Raw genomic sequence first — 18,165 nt, 5'->3', positions numbered from 1 at the left:
GGGAGGATACGGATCCTCAGGACCAGCTGTGCTTGCTCCATAAAATCAAGTGGGAGTACGTAATGAAGCATTAACACTAAAATTAAATAGTCTTCCAAGAGTACGGTGGTTTAATTAATTGATAAAGCAGATGGCGTAAAATTAAAGAATACCAAAATGGATTGGAGAATTTATAATAGCAATCTTTTTGACTCATTTGTCATTGCCGTATGATATATTACAAGGGAACTAAAAAAATATTTTACACATGGAAGGACGGCTTAATGCTTTGCTAAGCATTGTTATAGGAAAAGGTAATGTATGCTTAATAAAAAAAAAATCACGGTTATGATTTTATTTGGCATATTTTTTTAAAAAGAGATCTGCATCAGCAGTCAAAATCAATCAATTACTACATTAATTTATCCGTTAAAATTTATTTTTATATATGTCATAATTTATCTCGACGGTGCAAGCAAGGATTTGTCAAATAATAATAAAGAAGGCAGGTAACATATCAACAACTTTGAGAGACCGAATTCTCTCTCTCTGGGAGCAGAAAATTATTCTTGCTCCTAGAATCACTGTCGGTGGACCTCCAATTCAAAAATTAACAGTGATCAGCCCCATCAAACAGTGACTGAGGGGGCAGAATTTTCCTGCACCCCAGAGAGCAGATGATCTCCTTCCCATCCTTGAACCACTTGCTATGCAACATGTATATATCATACATGCATCTATGTATCCATACGTGCCGTTATTAATTTGAAACCGATTGTAGAACCCAGCTATGGGACGAAACATTGCGATAATAAATTCTTGTTATCCATGATATTATAAATTGAGGAAAAACAATTTTCTTGCTGAAATAATTAATGATAAAATTATTAAAATACAAATCAGAGAATCAGCTATTAATTAATTTAAATATTCAATATTCATTCAATTTAGTCACTGTGGTCTCAATCAATCATTTGCAATAAGAATCAACCAATCGATAAACAATATCAATATGACAGTCAACAGACTTATCTGCAATTCAGTTTTAATTGTATTGGGCTATGCATATGATGCAACAGTTCACTCAATGCAGTCAATCAAATATTCAAAATGCATAGTGAGTTACGATTTAATTTCTAGTCATGAATCTCAGACTAATTCAATAACCTCGCACCTGATATCGTAGAGCAACAGGTGAGGTCGCTAGCAGTCTAATCTTTCTTGACAATCTCATCAATCTTTGACATAATTATGCCTACGTTAACAATAATATGCACATTCTAATCAATACTTATATTTAATTTCAATGTCTTACAGTGCCATGTAATACCAATTAAAATTTTGTACATATAATTAGATATTTTATAAACCACCTTAACCCATTTTAAATGCTCATTAGTTATTTAAATTCAATTTCAATCCAATAGTTCATATTGAATCCAATTTCATTTATTATAAATCCAACAGTCCAATTATCCAAATAAATCAAGGTTCAAGTGTGAATCTAATTCCAATTTCACATTTCCTTGTTCTTTTATTCATAACTTTATTTCTTCTTTAATACTTGTATGTTTAAATATCTACTTTGTACCAGGGCCCCTCTGACAGTTTAATTTACCATATCATCGATAATTTACAAATATAATTATTCTATCGTATTTCTTTTATGTCTAGGTCCCTAAACTTTTAACTAGGTATACCGGTACCCAAACTAAATTGTTACTGATAGGTACCAATTTAGAATATACATCAATAACTCACAACCCACAACCCAGAACCCACAACCCACTTTACCACACATTAGAAAGAAATTAAATAGTCAGTACAAGGCTGGTGGAGCTCGGTACTGAAAAAGGTATAATTGAGGCTGTTTTAATATACCAATAATCTAGGAATTAAACCATTAAAATCTGTTGAGTATTTTGTGTATAGGGATTTGTGTTGAAAATTATACTTTTTTAACTTTTAAATTTGTAAATCTTAATACTCAAAGAATAGTTGATTGCAAGCACACAACCTATCAATGTAGTACTTGAGGTATCGATCCATAGAAAAATCGAGAAATACCAGTTCTTGACTTTATTAATTTGTTTCAGCTTATGCAAGAAAAGTAAAGTTGAATTGGGGGGGTTTGTTGTTCTAAAATCCTAAGGTTGGGTTCAATACCTGAAAAGAAAATTTTAAATAATAAATGTAAATAAAGAAAGTAAAAAGAAAGTTTTGGTTGCTTTCAAGGTTAAGAAGATATAGGAGCATTCGATCTACAATCCCTTGTTAATTCTATTTACTTGGTTTGTTTAAATTCATATTTGATATGACGAGGTTTCTAATCTCAGATGTTAAAAAGGGTCACGGTCGTGAATTAATAACGTTCCTAGATAGTTTTGAACTTCACGGTTGTTCTTCACTCTAGTTATCTAGACTCATTAAGCTCTGTTAATCTATCCTATCCTCAAACATTGACACTTCACGGTCGTTCTTCATACCAATGTTCAATTCAATTCAAGATATTCTAATTAGAGGTTTGACTTCACGGTCGTTCTTCACCAAATTCTAACCTTAATTTCTATAGTTCTGGTTTAGATATCAAATTGGCCAATTCTAATATAAATTATGTATGTGTTCATAATTTGATACTATCCTATATGATCCTAGCTTTTTTGGTTCTTTCGAATTCAAAGCGGGAGTTGTGCAAGTCAATTACTAATTATGTAATCAACACAAAGAATCAATCACAGAAATTAGCAATCAAATCAAATAATCATAATAAAAACAAAGAACCGAATAAGATAGAATTAAACAAGTTCATGCATATGACCTAAACCTCTAGAGAGAAAACTAGCCTCTCATGGCCATTACAAAAATTGGCAAAAAAAACAAAGAGAAATGAAATAGAGAAATAATTACACCATTTTCTAAATCAAAAACTTCAATCTTGCCGACTTCTTGCTTGAATCTTCTTCTTCTTCTTCTTCTTCTTCTTCTTCTTCTTCTTCTTCTTCTTCTTCTTCTTCATTGAAAAGCTTCATTGACTGTAGAATTTTACGCTAAGTATGGGATGAGAAAGAGATATGACAAAAGATGAGATGATCTTTGCGTCATGGATATGCCAGAAATAGAAAAACTGTCGAAAACGTATTTTTTGGCCGCCTGTGACACACCGGGTTTCTAAGGTTGTAGATCTTCTCGCGAGCTTTCTGAAAAGTGGTCATATGTCCAAAACGGAGTTACGAATTAAAATATATGATTGTTTTAAGTTCAGGCGCTAGTCTACGTCCGGCTTCAGTGAGTCCGCACTGGGCTCGGACTTTTCCTGTGCAACCAGAGTGCGGCCGCATCAAAATTCGTGCTTCCGCACAAAATTTTCAAATTGGCGCATATCCAGAAATCCGTCGAAGTACTTAGTGAGGCCATATCAAAATACGTGCGTTTGCACTGGGCATTTTTGTCATTTTTCTTCCTGTTCTGCAATTTAAAACCAAACAAACGCAGTAACTTGATTTTAGATGTATTCTATTCTTTTTATATGAAAATACAAGATATTTGATATTATTTTATGATAAAAACCAGATCGAATATGTATATAATTTCTATCTACCAAAATCTTAACCCAAGTCACCAATACTAAACAAAATATGTCACAACCAACCATAGCTATTGATTTCATATCTGATTAAATGTACAAAGAAAATAAGAGAGGCCTCGGACAATCCATTGACATACACAATTAAACTAGTTTTTTTATTTAAATCCTATACTCTAACATTACTACAAATTTTCATTACAAATTAATGAACATTGTCAGCTATATAATTACATCAAATCTTGCTCTATGTACAACTATATATATCCATTACATTCAGCTACATGTATCAATCAATAGATATTATATTTCACAACTACAAAAGCTTTATAATTAATTGTTTATTTAATTTAATTTAATTTTATCTATTTAAAAATTCCACATAATAATATTATTTCACAAATTTTCAGAATACACAATCGTATCATTTCATAAATTAAATTCGAACATCAGTCCCGCTATCCTGTTAAATTTGCCCTCATAATCCAATACTCAATTCAATCATCCAATTTGATCCAACTCGAAAACACAGATTATAGAGAAATTTGATTACCTTATAACGATCAATATAGAAATTCAATTCAAATTACAACGACTATTCAGAATCAACGCGACGTAACCAGAATTCCAACTGAACATTTCATCGAATAAAAATTCTTATCAAAATATTTCTTTTCCCTTTCTTTTTCTTCTATTTTTTCCTTTTTCTTTTGTTTTTCGGTTTGGACCTCGAGCTCTCTAATTGAATTAGATTCAGATTCAATTAGAGAGGACAACACGTACGGTGGAGGCACACCCATGGACCGCGTGGCAAGTGTGCAGCTTGTTTTTTATTTTTTTATTTATTTTTATTTAAAGTTACCATTTTACATTTTACACCTTTCAGTTTTCTTATTTCACATTGAAGTCCAAAATAATTTCAAAAAAATAAAATATGAAATTTACCTAGTGTTGTAATTCATCCCTCCTTAAAATCATTTCGTCCACGAAATTTAACCATAATATACATATTTTAAAGAACATAATAGATATAATTAAACAAATTCATACATATGACCTGAACCCTAGAGAGAAAACTAACCTCTCGTATAGAGATCTATTACAAAAATTGACAAAAATAAAGAGAAAAAAAATAGAAAAATAGTTACACCTTTTTCTAAATAAAAAAAAAACAAACAAGTGGCACACTTGCCACGCGGTCCATGGGTGTGCCCCCACCATACGTGTTGTCCTCTCTAATTGAATCTGAATCTAATTCAATTGGAGAGCTCGAGGTCCAAACCGAAAAACAAAGAAAAAGAGAAAAATAGAAGAAAAAGAAAGGGAAAAGAAATATTTTGATAAGAATTTTTATTCGATGAAATGTTCAGTTGGAATTCTGACTACGTTGAATTTCTGTATTGATTGTTATGAGGTAATCAAATTTCTCTATAATCTGTGTTTTCGAGTTGTGTGGTCAAATTGAATGTTTGAATTGAGTATTGGATTATGAGAGCATATTTAACTGGATAGCGGAGCTGATGTTTGAATTTAATTTGTGAAATGATATTATTATGTGGAATTTTTAAATAGATAAAATTAAATGAAATTAAATAAACAATTAATTATAAAGCTTTTGTAGTTGTGAAATATAATATCCATTGATTGATACATGTAGTTGAATGTAATGGATATATATAGTTGTACATAGAGCAAGATTTGATGTAATTATATAGCTGACAATTATTCATTAATTTATAATGAAAATTTGTACTAATGTTAGAGTATAGGATTTATAAAGGAAGAGTCGAATTGTCCACAACTAGTTGTCTATGTTTTGTTCACAAAAAAATTATCATTTGACTTGCGCGAATCCTGTAAAATTTCATATTCAATGTTGTAAACTTATGTAACTAACTAATCTTATAGAGAACACACTTTAAAATTCTAACATCCAGCGGGACTACTTTGTATACTTGCAACTTGCACAACTTGCCAAACTAACTGTACTTGATGCGGGACCACTTGATGTACTTCTCTAACTTACAGTTAATGACATTTTGAAAACCTTCTAGAACATTTTAAAATTGAACCACTTATCAAACTTGCAGTTTTTTTCAAAATAATCCCGAAAATTATACAAAATAATTTTTTTTGCATCAAAATTAATTTTTTTGAATCAAATTTTCTTTTTGAAAATTAAAATTAAAATTAATTTTTTCTTCAATTATTAATATTTATATATGTATCTATATCCTATAAATTAACACTACACATACTATAAAACATACAGATGCAAACTATAGAACTTCAATACTGTAAAATTTTAAAATGTAAACTATAAAACTAACAGATGCAAACTATAAATCTGAAACTTAAAACACTATAAAACTTAGATAAACACACTACAAAATTAAATACTATAAAATTAAAAGATGTAAACAGTAAAACTAACAGATGTAAACTATAAATCATCAATACATCAAATATTCACAGCCACATTGTTAAACATTAGTAATTATTCACAAGATGAATACTGTAAAATTAACATGGCGGATATTGTAAAATGACAATATCAATACTCTTTATCGCCTTTCTATCATCTTTTTCCTCCAAATTTCTACAAGATGAGTACTGTAAAATCACAAGATGAATACTGTAAAATTAACTGGTGAATACTGTAAAATAACAAGATCAATACTCCATACTGCCTCTTTATCATCTCTTTCCTCCAGATTTTCACAAGATGAATACTGTAAAATCACAAGAAAAATACTGTAAAATAATAAGATCAATACTCCATAACGCTTCTCTATCATCTCTTTCCTCCAGATTTCCATAAGATGAATACTGTAAAATTACAAGATGAATATTGTAAAATTAACATGGTGAATATTATAAAATGACAAGATCAATATTCCATATCACATCTCTATCATGTCTTTCCTTCAGATTTCTACAAGATGAATACTGTAAAATTAACAGGGTGAATACTGTAAAATTACAAGATCAATACTTCATATCGTCTCTCTATCATCTCTTTCCTCCAGATTTTCACAAGATGAATACTGTAAAATTAACAGGGTGAATACTGTAAAATGACAAGATCAATACTTCATATCGCCTCTTTATCATCTATTTCCTCCAGATTTTCACAAGATGAATACTGTAAAATCACAAGATGAACACTATAAAATTAACTAGATGAATACTGTAAAATAACAAGATCAATACTCCATATCGCATCTCTATCATCCCTTTTCTCTAGATTTTCACAAGATGAATACTGTAAAATCATAAGATGAATCCTGTAAAATTAACAGGGTGAATACTGTAAAATAACAATATCAATACTCTATATCGCCTCTATATTGCCTCTCTATCATCTCTTTCCTCCAGATTTTCACAAGATAAATACTGTAAAATTAACAGGTGAATACTGTAAAATTACAAGATCAATACTCTATATCGTCTCTCTATCATTTTTTTCCTCCAGATTTTCACAAGATGAATACTGTAAAATTAACGGGGTGAATACTGTAAAATAACAAGATCAATACTCCATATCGCCTCTCTATCATCTCTCATATCATCTCCTTATATCTCCTCCATATTAAAATTCAACAGAAATAAAGAAATAATTACGAGATCCGTTACTATATCAAATCAAACAACAAATTCAAATAAAAGTTCGAAACAATGCTAGATTCGTTACTACATCAAATTAAACAACAAATTCAATATAAATAAAGAAATAACTCACTAGATTTAAATTTTGCCCTGTTTTTCAACCATGACAACTTCTATCCGATCGACGGTGAGGAGGAGGGTGTGATCTGAAGTTGATCCGAGCGAGATCGAAGCTGATCTCATCAGGAGGGGAGGGTTCACGAGGAGAGAAGTGGGATCGTGGAAGCGTCAGATCGGGTACTCTCACTTAGAAGTGGGATCGTGGAAGCGTCAGATCGGGTACTCTCACTTAGACCCAGGCGAGATCGAAGCTGCTGGAGAAGAAACTTGCCTTGGGTGCAAATAAAGAGAACAAAGTTGAGGGGAGACGAGAGAACAAAGCGGAGGAGCAGAGAGATCGGGAGGAGAGATCATAATTTTTTCTTTTTGTAAAAGAAGAAGTTCGATAATTTTTTTAAAATAAAATAGAGAGAGAAAATCAGATCGGAAAATTTTATTAAAAAGGAAGTCGTTGGAGTTGACAGTTAAAATACGTTTGAAAGTATTTTGTGGACAGACCGTGGACAAAGGTCCGTGGACCATAACATTTTCTCATAAAAAAAACTAGTTTAATTGTGTATGTCAATGGATTGTCTGAGGCCTCTCTTATTTTCTTTGTACCTTTAATCGGATATGAAATCAATAGCCATGGTTGGTTGTGATATTTTTTGTTTAGTATTGGTGACTTGGGTTAAGATTTTGATAGATATAAATTATATGCATATTTGATCTGTTTTTTATCATGAAATAATATCAAATATCTTGTATTTTCATATAAAAAGAATATAATACACCTATAATCAAGTTACTGCGTTTGTTTGGTTTTAAATTGCAAGAAAGGAAGAAAAATGAATAAAAATGCCCAGTGTGGATGCACGTATTTCGATATGGCTGCACTAAGTACATAGACGGATTTATAGACATGCGCCTATTTAAAAAATGTATAATGAGATATGCATCAAAATTCGTGTGGAAGCACGAATTTCGATGCGACCGCATTGGTCGTACAGGAAAAGTCCGAGCCCAGTGCGGACGCACTGAAGCTGCACGCAAACTGACACCTGAACTTAAAACAGTAGGACTCGTCTTAAGGGCTCAAATTAGACCACGTCAGTTTCGAAAAACTGTAGAACATGTATCTAATAACCTCCACATATCCTAGGCTCCAAATTGGGCAGCATTTTAGCTATAAAAGGAGTAGAACTTCTCCATTCAAGGCATCTCTTCGGAAAGACCACCTCATCTATATTTCCAAAGTAATAAACTTTTGCATGTATCAATACACGAAGTCCGCGACTTTCTAACCTAAGCTTGATCTAAACTTGGGGGATTTTTAAAAAACAATTTCCACAAATAAGAGTGCATATTTTTTTTTAAATTTAGATAACCGAAGTTACAAATTATAAACCTTTAAGGAAATAAAAGTTAGAGTAATCGAATTGTGGGGTGAAGCATAACTAACAAAGTGTTGAACTTTAGATTTGTAAAAAATTACATGGAGATTTCTAAATTTTGGCAAGATTATACAAATTTTTCAAAAGAGAAACATACTTGATATAGAGTTAAATTAGAGATCAAATACAAATTCTTTGTGATAAATTTTTTGGCAAGATCATACAAATTCTTTGTGATAAAAATTAATTTAGGGTTATCGGCGATTAAACTTTCAGAATTTTCGATGAAAAATAACTAAAATATAAAATAATATATAATTAATTGAACTAAAACTTTTGAAGTCGCATCTCCTCTTTAAAAAATAATATAACTTAAACTTTCTGATCAAATATGAGAATAAGGCCAAAATAACTTTTGAATCTTTAAACTTTCATTGGTCCACACAAAAAAAAAAAACCAAGTCACAAGATTTTTCTGCAACTTGGACCTTAATTCTAAGTCGCAGGAAAATTATGCGACTTGAATATTTAAAAAAAAAGAACTCTAAAATCTGATTATTTTAATAAAACATTTTATAAAATGGGTAAAATTCCCAAAATAAAAATGTCGGTCCATTGTGCATATGACATAAATGCACCATAAAAATTGACGCAAGTTAAATTATTTTTATTATGAGAACAAGCATTTGGTCCAGTGGTAAAGACATATGGTCTCTATGTGAGAGGTCATGGGTTCGAAACTTGGATGAAAAAAATTATTTGTTATAATAAGAAGGATATTAAATACTTTGGTGACTTGACATCCAACCTTTACTCAAAAAAATATTATTTTTATTATTACTATTTGAGATGCTTTTTATTGAACTAACTTAATTTCATGCCGGGTCTACATATAATTAATAGAACAATAATCAATTTAAGCCACTTGAGGCATCAGTCCTTTTTATTTTTCTAAAATCTATTTACAGCTATGTTATCTGATACATCATATATGGTTCTGTATTCATATTCGTATCCGATATGTATCGTATTGCTGTATTGATATTCATAGCGTATCGTCAAATATTTGTATTGTATTGAAAATTATCGTATTGGTGTATCTCTTATCGTATTCAATACGATACCCATACCAATATCCATGCAATATAGATTTATAGCAAGAGAAGTATTTTTTTTTTCATATCAGATATTCAAACAACGAAAAATATAATTTTTCAGTAGGTTTGAAATTTATCTAGGTATCTTCTTGGCTGAAGTCAGGTATGAACTTTTCTCATCATGGCGACAAACTCATCATAGTTAATTCTCCCATCCTATAATCAAACGCAACAAAGGTTAACAATATTTCTTTGAAAAAAATAAATAGTGGAAAATAATTCTTTTTTGTTAGTCTATTGGTGCAATAATTAAGAAAAAATATTTATGCAACATGGGTGTATTCATTAATAAAATTTTAAGAGATGGCACAATCCAATTAGTTTAAGTTAATAATAGAACTAAATTAAGTTAAGTTATTTGATAAGTTTAATGAGTTAAATAAATTATGATATATACATAAATTTAACAAAAACGTTAAATTGTTCGTATAATTCCGATTAATCGATCGCATACTGATTAATCGCTTGAAGGTACTTCATCCGTTCAACGACCGCATACCGTTATTTACAACACTGGTCATGTATAACGAAAGTTTTGTACGTGTAAAATTACAACTATACTAAATGAATATCGGTTTTGAGAATACTCTTCCTATTTAACTCTCTCTATTTTTTTCCCTATTTTTTATTTCTCTTTTGTTAGGTAGTGATGCTGTAGTCAATGTTGTAAATAACGGTATGCGGTTGTTGGATGGATGGAGTACCGTCAAACGATTAATTGAAAATAATTGAGAATAATTAGCCGATTAGTCAAGAAAATATGTAACAGTTTGATCACCGCCAACTACTAATTAACCAATTAATTGACCTAAACGGATGTTTTTTACAACACTGATTGTAATGAAAAAGCGAACTTTCCGCCTTTAAATATCCATAAAGAACCCCTTCGAATTTTGAAAATGTGATTTCTTTTCTACATTGAACATTATTTTTAGCCATTAAATTAAAGGCATATCCACTTTTATAACATAGGTCTATCCGTCATTCTAGTTCGATTTATTACTGTTAATTATTTACGCTGTAAGCTACACTTATCAGTGTTCGTAGTTATATTAGTTATTTTTTTATGATACCCAACAAAACATAATATATCAATTCCCCTTCTTAAAAAAATGTATTATATTTTCTAAAAAAAAAAAATGAAGGAAGTTTCTATACAACTTGTTCCAAGTCAGAAAAAAAAGAAAAAAGAGAATGATTCGTGATAGACTTGACAAGCCAGTGGTAAAAATAGAAATGAAATCCTCATGAATTGAACAAGAATAGTACTAGGATGAGTAACTTCCTAGAAAGTCTCTGTGTTACTAATTCTGGTTGGATTTTATTTCTAGTCTACCCAACTTGTTTGAAAATAAAGGATTTGAAGAAGAAGAAACAAAAAAAAAAAAAAAAAAATCTGTACCTTATCAACATCTACCTCGTTGAGCACTTCATCTATGGTTTTATCATCACCCATTCCATACTCGCTCATGGTTTGCTGTAGTTCATCTTTTGTGATAAACCTAATTCACATATATTGTATTAATATCACATATATATATATTAATATTGAACGAAAGAGACATCCTTTGTGATAACCAGATAATGATTTTTATTATTATTCTATTAGTAGTAGGAGAGATGTATTAACAAAATGTATGGTGGTTTGATGTTAATGTTGGAGGCTTGTGTAAAATACAAGACTGGGCTTTTGTTATAAGAATATATATTTTTCAACTATCTTTTATGTGGGCTTTTTTTTCTCTCATAACAATGGATGTTTCATTCAAGCCGATATATTTTATGTGGTTTTCTGTTAGAGGGAATATATATCTTTCAAATACTTCCGATGTATGTTTTAATTTTTCTTTTTATAATATCATATTTACTCTTCTCACAAAATTTATCCAATTAATTGTCTTTTCTATTATAACTCATTTTATATTTATAAAATCCCCATATTACATTTTATTAAAAAATTAGATATCATGCGGAAGAAATGTTGAGTTTTCTGATTAGTCGGTTTGTGAGAACAAATAATTCATTTCTAAATTTTTGACGAACAACCATGAAATTCCCCCAAAAAAGTTTTAACTGGCGAGTTCTTATTTCTATTTTCCAAAGGTCAGTTTTGGATTTGTGAAAAAAAAAATGCAATTGTCCCTGATAGCTACTATCCGGTTTTCAAAAAAAAAAAAAAATGCAATTGCATTGGATATTGAATTGGATAGAATGATGAGATGTAATGTTCAATATATAATAAAGTTTAAGAGATACATACCCACTATTATCCTTGTCAAAGTGTTTAAATGCCTTAACCAAGTTTTCTTCCTTCTCCAGCTTATGGCGATGCATCATGGCTGTGGTGAACTCGATATAATCTATGGTCCCGCTATTGTCCACGTCAGCCTATATACAATCAACCAAGTAATATTAGATAAACAAATTTAACAACTCAGAGGGAAATGTGGTAATTAATTAATCTGGACATTATGTTATCAAAATGGTTCTTAATCTTTCATAAGCTTTCTAATTAAACCTATATTGTTTATTTTGTTATTTATATTGATCACTTTATTTATTAGTGTTACAATATGGGTTGACATTCTTCATTTTCAAAATTTTTGTTTCTCGATACAATACAAATGATCAGTTATTTCTCTCGATACTCGTCAGTATTGTGTATAACTCTGCTTATTTTAAAAAAAAATGAAAGACATACATTTTGAGCAAATACCTTAGATTGATAGAGAAACAAGCTTAGATGTCCTTGGTAACTTGGTACCATCCAATATGCAGATAAATTAGTTACCAGTACTGATCTGATTGATTATTTTATTCAGTCTGTATTTTATGTTTCCCATTGATTGCTATGGTATTTAGTTTGTTGGCTTTAATATTCACTTTAATTGCTTTACTTCATTATTTATGTTGTATGATTTATTTTTACATTGCTTGCTTTATTATTCACATTAATAGCTTTTATTATGCAGTTTGACAATATTGTTTTGCCTGTAAACGATCACTGGAGCAGTTATACTTTTGATTTGGAGCAATTCTATTCTTGATTATAAACTTTGACCAAGTAGCTAGAAATTTCATTCCACTCATTACTTGTTAGTATTGTGGGTAATTTTACTTGCTTTAAAAAAAAACGAAAGATACACATTTAGAGTATCCTAAATTGAAAAAGAAACAACTTTAAAGTGAAATTTTTTACTGGTATGGATGTAATTGCTGTGTTTGATTATCCATTCTGTATTTTATGTTTCCCATTGATTGCTTTGTACATTATTCATCTTGTTAACTTCATAATTCATGTTGATTGTTTTGTTTCATTATTCATGTTGGATAGTTTATTATTCACACTATTTGCTTCGTTATTTACATTGATTGCATTGGTGTTGAGAATGCACAAACAAATGTGTGACCGACCAAATAAATGTGGTTCCGTGATGGTATAAGTAGTGTGATTTGTTTATATCAAACCCTTTCTATAATTATATATGAATTTTTATAGGATAGAAACATTAATGGAGTTTACTGCAGGATACATAACTAGTGAATAAAAAATCATGAACCATGACCTTTTTTTGAAACAATCACATTGTTTTCTGAAATAATCCTTACCAGTGATAAATAGTAAAAAATGCCCCAATACATTTTGTAAGGACAAAATTAGTATTGATTTCATGAAGGACTGCCAGTATAATTTACTTAATTTCTAGACTAATATAATGATTACTTACAGCTTCTAGAAGTTGCTGCACTTCAACTTCTGTTACTGTTGATCCAAGCCGTTTCAAACCAGTTTTTAACTCTTCAAAGGTGATAGTACCACTTCTATCAGTATCCATGCTGCTAAACATATGCTTCAATCCTTTTACATCCTCTTCAGATAAATTTTCAGCTATAACCTTTAAAAGTGAAAATATTATCATTAATTATAGATACCTTTAAGGACCATGGATTCAAATGACCCACTAGGTTTAACCCATTTGAAAATTGTATAAATTTTGAACTTTGTTGAATGAAAGCCTTAAAAATATCTGCACCACTAACCAAAAATCATGGCCCTACTTACATAGCTGTAGATATTAAGCAAGTATTTGTTTTCATTTTCTATGTCACCTGATTCACACTATAATAACCTGAGTTGATGAATTACAATGTAAGTACTGGTATTCAGCAAAGTATAGCTTTGAAAATACAACATAGGATTTTTACTTGACTAAAGATTCCAGGGTTGCTTGAGATTAATTAGTTGGGTTAAAAAATTAAGACCTTGAGTGCTAATTGCTTAAGCTTGTTCATTGATCTAAATTGCTTCATTCTAAGAAGGACAGCACTATCGAGAGGCTTGTCAGTTGCTAGACCACCTTCCTTGAGCCATGGATGCTCTTTACATATGTGTTGGAGATGATTAGAACAATATACATTAATTAGAGACTTTGTTAACTGTTATATCAGTAATACTATAACCTGAACATATGCAGTTTGATGAGTCTGGTAATGCCACATATGACATTGCGATTGTCGGGTACCAAAAATTAGTGGACTGTTGAATTGTATAGCTTGTGTTGGTACATAATGGTACATAATGGTATGGATAATGATTGGTCTAGTACTTCAACAGGCTAGCTTCTCAAGACATATTAAGTTATTTTCATAATCATTTTTATATAATTAATTACAAAGGAAAAATTTATGAGTGTCCTACACAAGAGTAGAACTAGGGTGTTCTTAAGCTCACCAAAGTGTTTGGTGAGCTTGACTCCAAAATCCGTCAAATCGGTTTCAAATGACGAATCCGAACCGTTGGAACCCGCTTATTTTACGTGTGATGCGTCTACATGTGAAATTTTTAAACTTTCGAATTAGTTTAGTATAAAGTCAAGCGGTCAAAACATGTTCAAAAAATGAATGCACTAAATTTAATTTATTAACCTTCTAATTTTGACCAATTGACTTTATACTAAACTAATTCGAAAGTTAAAAAATTTCACATGTAGACGCATCACACGTAAAATAGACGGGTTCCAACGGTTCGGATTCGTCATTTGAAACCGATTTGACGGGTTTTGGAGTCAAGCTCACCAAACACTTTGGTGAGCTTAAGAACACCCTAGTTCTACTCCCTACACAAAGCATTACTTTAATTGTTCTTTAGGTTGGGCTGGCATAGTGTTGTGATTGACCTGAACTGTAGGAAAATAAATTAAATGTTCTAGGTTGGTTCATTGTAAGAGCATTGTAAATTCTGAAATAGTTACCAAGTGCATCAGCAGCGGTTATTCGTTTTTTAGGATCTTTTGTGAGCATCTTTCTTATGAGATCTTTTGCACTTTCAGAGATAGAAGGCCACGGTTCTGATTCTAGGTCGATATCTCCATGTAATATGGCATCAAAAATTCCCTTCTCAGTTTCTGTTACATTACAACTGGCATTAAATATTATATCAAATAATTGACTTCAGTAGTACAAGTTTGTGGGATCTAGCAATTAATGGTACTTTGGGTTCACCTCTATTGCTTCCTGTACTGAAAATTGGGATGTAAAACGAGTAAATATTTTGACAGAGCAGTTTTTGATTCATGCAGCGTTGTTCTAACTCTATTGTCCATGCACTGCATGAATTAAATTAAGCTGCTATGTCAAAATCTTCACCCATGTAAAACACCTATTTTTGCATAAAACACATACCAAGTTGAGAATAAAATGAAATGCAAGAAGGTTAGCTGTGTACCGGTATTTACCTCTATGGGTACCTAATGTCCAAAAATGTTGCTACCGAAAAATTAATCATTTCATAATCACACCCCCCCCCCCCCCCCCCCCCCCCCCCACCCAGCACTAACCAGATAAAAACATAAGAGTCTAAAATGGTAAATATGTAATTTGCTACAATGTTGTTCAGAATTAAGACAAAATTTAAATCCGAGACCTGCCCAAAATGGAGGTACACCGCATAAAAGGATGTACAAAATAATCCCGGCGCTCCATACATCGATCTCCTTTCCATAACTCCTTTGTAACAACTCTGGTGCTACATAATATGCACTGCCTACCAGCTCACGGTATATTTTTCCTGCATGGATTACATATTCCAAAAGTTGGATTTGCATGTTACAGAAATGTCATGGCCCCTGTAATCCCAAAAAAATTATGTTGATCCATTATTATAAAGGAATGTTAAAATCTACATGTGGAGACATCCATGTTTTTTTTGTCATGAAACTTCTAATGCACATCTAAGCATTTTTTTTGTACATTCAATTTTAAATTAAATCCTAGGCTAAATTTAATGAGTAACTTTCGAACTTCCCTTGTTTATTCAGGGAAGGATATTTTGGTCAATTTAAAATATTAATGAATGAGATAAATAATTTGTATTTATTGTATAGAGTAATTAATAGTTTAGGAGTTTGATCCTACGATTAATAATTCAAGTAGAATATAGTTAATATTAGTATTAGTACGTACTATCATTATCACTTTCACTTTTATTTTTATTACTACTTCATTACTACTCATCTTTATTTTATAATTGTGATTGGGTTTCATTTCTAGCCTACTCCAACTTATTTGGGACTAAAGGCTCTGTGTTTGTTTGTTTGTTTGTATCGAGAGTAATTAAAGACTAAAAGAAATGCAGATTATCAATTACGATAAAAAAAATTCCATACAAAAAAGATACCCAAATTGATATTCGTGTTCTAAATGACCTTTTTACCCTTTAAACATCGGCGGCTATTATGTAAAGATGCACATTAAATTTGACGTACTCTAGAAGGGATTCATTTCTAAAGAAGAGCATAACTGAGCCGAGAAATCATTTCATCTTCGAATAAAGCTACTATATATCATAATTGGATTATACCTTCTTCGATAAAAACCGAGAGCCCAAAATCGATCACCTTGATTTCAGCATCCTCATCTTGACTTACAAGCAAAAAGTTCTCGGGCTTTAGGTCGCGATGCATTACACCCATGAAATGGCACACATACACGACAGTCACAATGTTGCGGCACACTGCTGCTGCCTTCGCCTCCGTGTAGTTTCCCTTGGCTGTTATCCGATCAAACAACTCCCCACCAACACACAACTCCATTACCAGATACACATTTTCACTATCCTCAAAAGCACCTTTGAATTCGACTATGTTTGGCTGACCCGTCAAGTGTTGCATGATCATCACCTTAAAAGTATAAAGTTGATTGTTCTGTTATACAAGACCCGCATTAAGTGATATACAGGCTTGGGTGCCATGGATAGCATAAGGCTATTCGTGCTACGGCCTCAAAAATCTATTATATAAACTTCAAACTTCGATTTAAGTTACTTAGTAAGTTGGTTATATAATGAATTTGTAAAATACCAATTTTTACTATTTTTAGAATTTTTTTATTATGATTTATAAAAAATGGCAAAACATAACTTAAAATATTGATAATTTTATTTTATTTTTAAGTTATTTTTTGCCATTTTTCATAAATCATAAAAAATAATACATTTTTTTTCAAAAATAGTGAAAATTGGCATTCTACATTATATAACTAATTTACTGAGCTACTTAAATCGAAATTTTAAGTTTATTTGATATGTTTTTTGAAGCGATAGCATAGATGTCCTTATGCTATCTGCAACACCCAAGCCTTACTCATTAATAATTTCACCGAATTATATATCTTATGCTCAAAGAGATGTTCCCAGTACTAAGTGATTGAATCTATAATTACTTACAAATCATGACGTCACTAACTCACCTCTCTTCGAAAATCATCTATGTCACCCTTGCTAACGAGCTTTCTCTTAGAAATTGATTTGCATGCATACGTTTTTCCAGTTGCACGCTCGGTGCATAGATACGTGACCCCAAACTGCCCGCGACCAAGCTCTCGTTCGAGTATAAACAATGTATTCACATCCACCATAGGTTTCTCCAAAACCGTCCCACTTTGTGAGTGCTTTTTAGGCAATGACATGGATTTGGGTGAATATCTCGGTTTGACGACAGGTTGAGGAGGAGAAGATGGGGAGGGAGAGGTGATGGGAATGTCATAGACTTTTTTTTTTGAGCAAATGTGATAGACTTTTGTGAAACGGATTCCCATGGAGAGGAAATTGAATGGAAAAGAAGAGATAGATTATGTGGAGAAATAGAGAAGAGAGTTCTGAGTTGTGTCTTTTGTGATCAGAATGGGTATAAAGTATAAATGATAAATTTGTAAAGGGAAGTGGTGGATGAAGAAAGGGATGTAGATTCAAAGCAGGGAGAAAGAGGTCACGCAAAGGGTAGTTAGTACCTATTGATTACAAGTTTACAACCAACACGAATAGGATTTTGTAATCCCCTAGTGCAAG

General features: G+C 31.3%; 1 protein-coding gene across 1 annotated transcript; it reads right to left on the bottom strand.

Annotated features, from left to right (window-relative positions):
• Positions 1-9,822: 9,822 nt before the first annotated feature.
• On the bottom strand, positions 9,823-18,002 carry LOC144551516 (calcium-dependent protein kinase 29-like). Its single transcript, XM_078299493.1, has 9 exons — positions 17,568-18,002; positions 16,681-16,999; positions 15,745-15,888; positions 15,074-15,226; positions 14,085-14,200; positions 13,550-13,717; positions 12,082-12,209; positions 11,224-11,323; positions 9,823-9,977 (listed from the first exon to the last, which is right to left on the bottom strand). Exons 1-9 carry the CDS (start codon positions 17,913-17,915, stop codon positions 9,921-9,923), a joined length of 1,533 nt encoding a protein of 510 aa, XP_078155619.1. The 5' UTR covers positions 17,916-18,002; the 3' UTR covers positions 9,823-9,920.
• Between the last annotated feature and the right edge of the window lie 163 nt (positions 18,003-18,165).

Source organism: Carex rostrata, chromosome 3 (assembly GCF_964058835.1).
Source record: "Carex rostrata chromosome 3, lpCarRost1.2, whole genome shotgun sequence".
Taxonomy (NCBI): Eukaryota; Viridiplantae; Streptophyta; class Magnoliopsida; order Poales; family Cyperaceae; genus Carex; species Carex rostrata.
The sequence above is the reverse complement of the archived record's forward strand: the minus strand, read 5'-3'. Positions and strand labels throughout refer to the sequence as shown.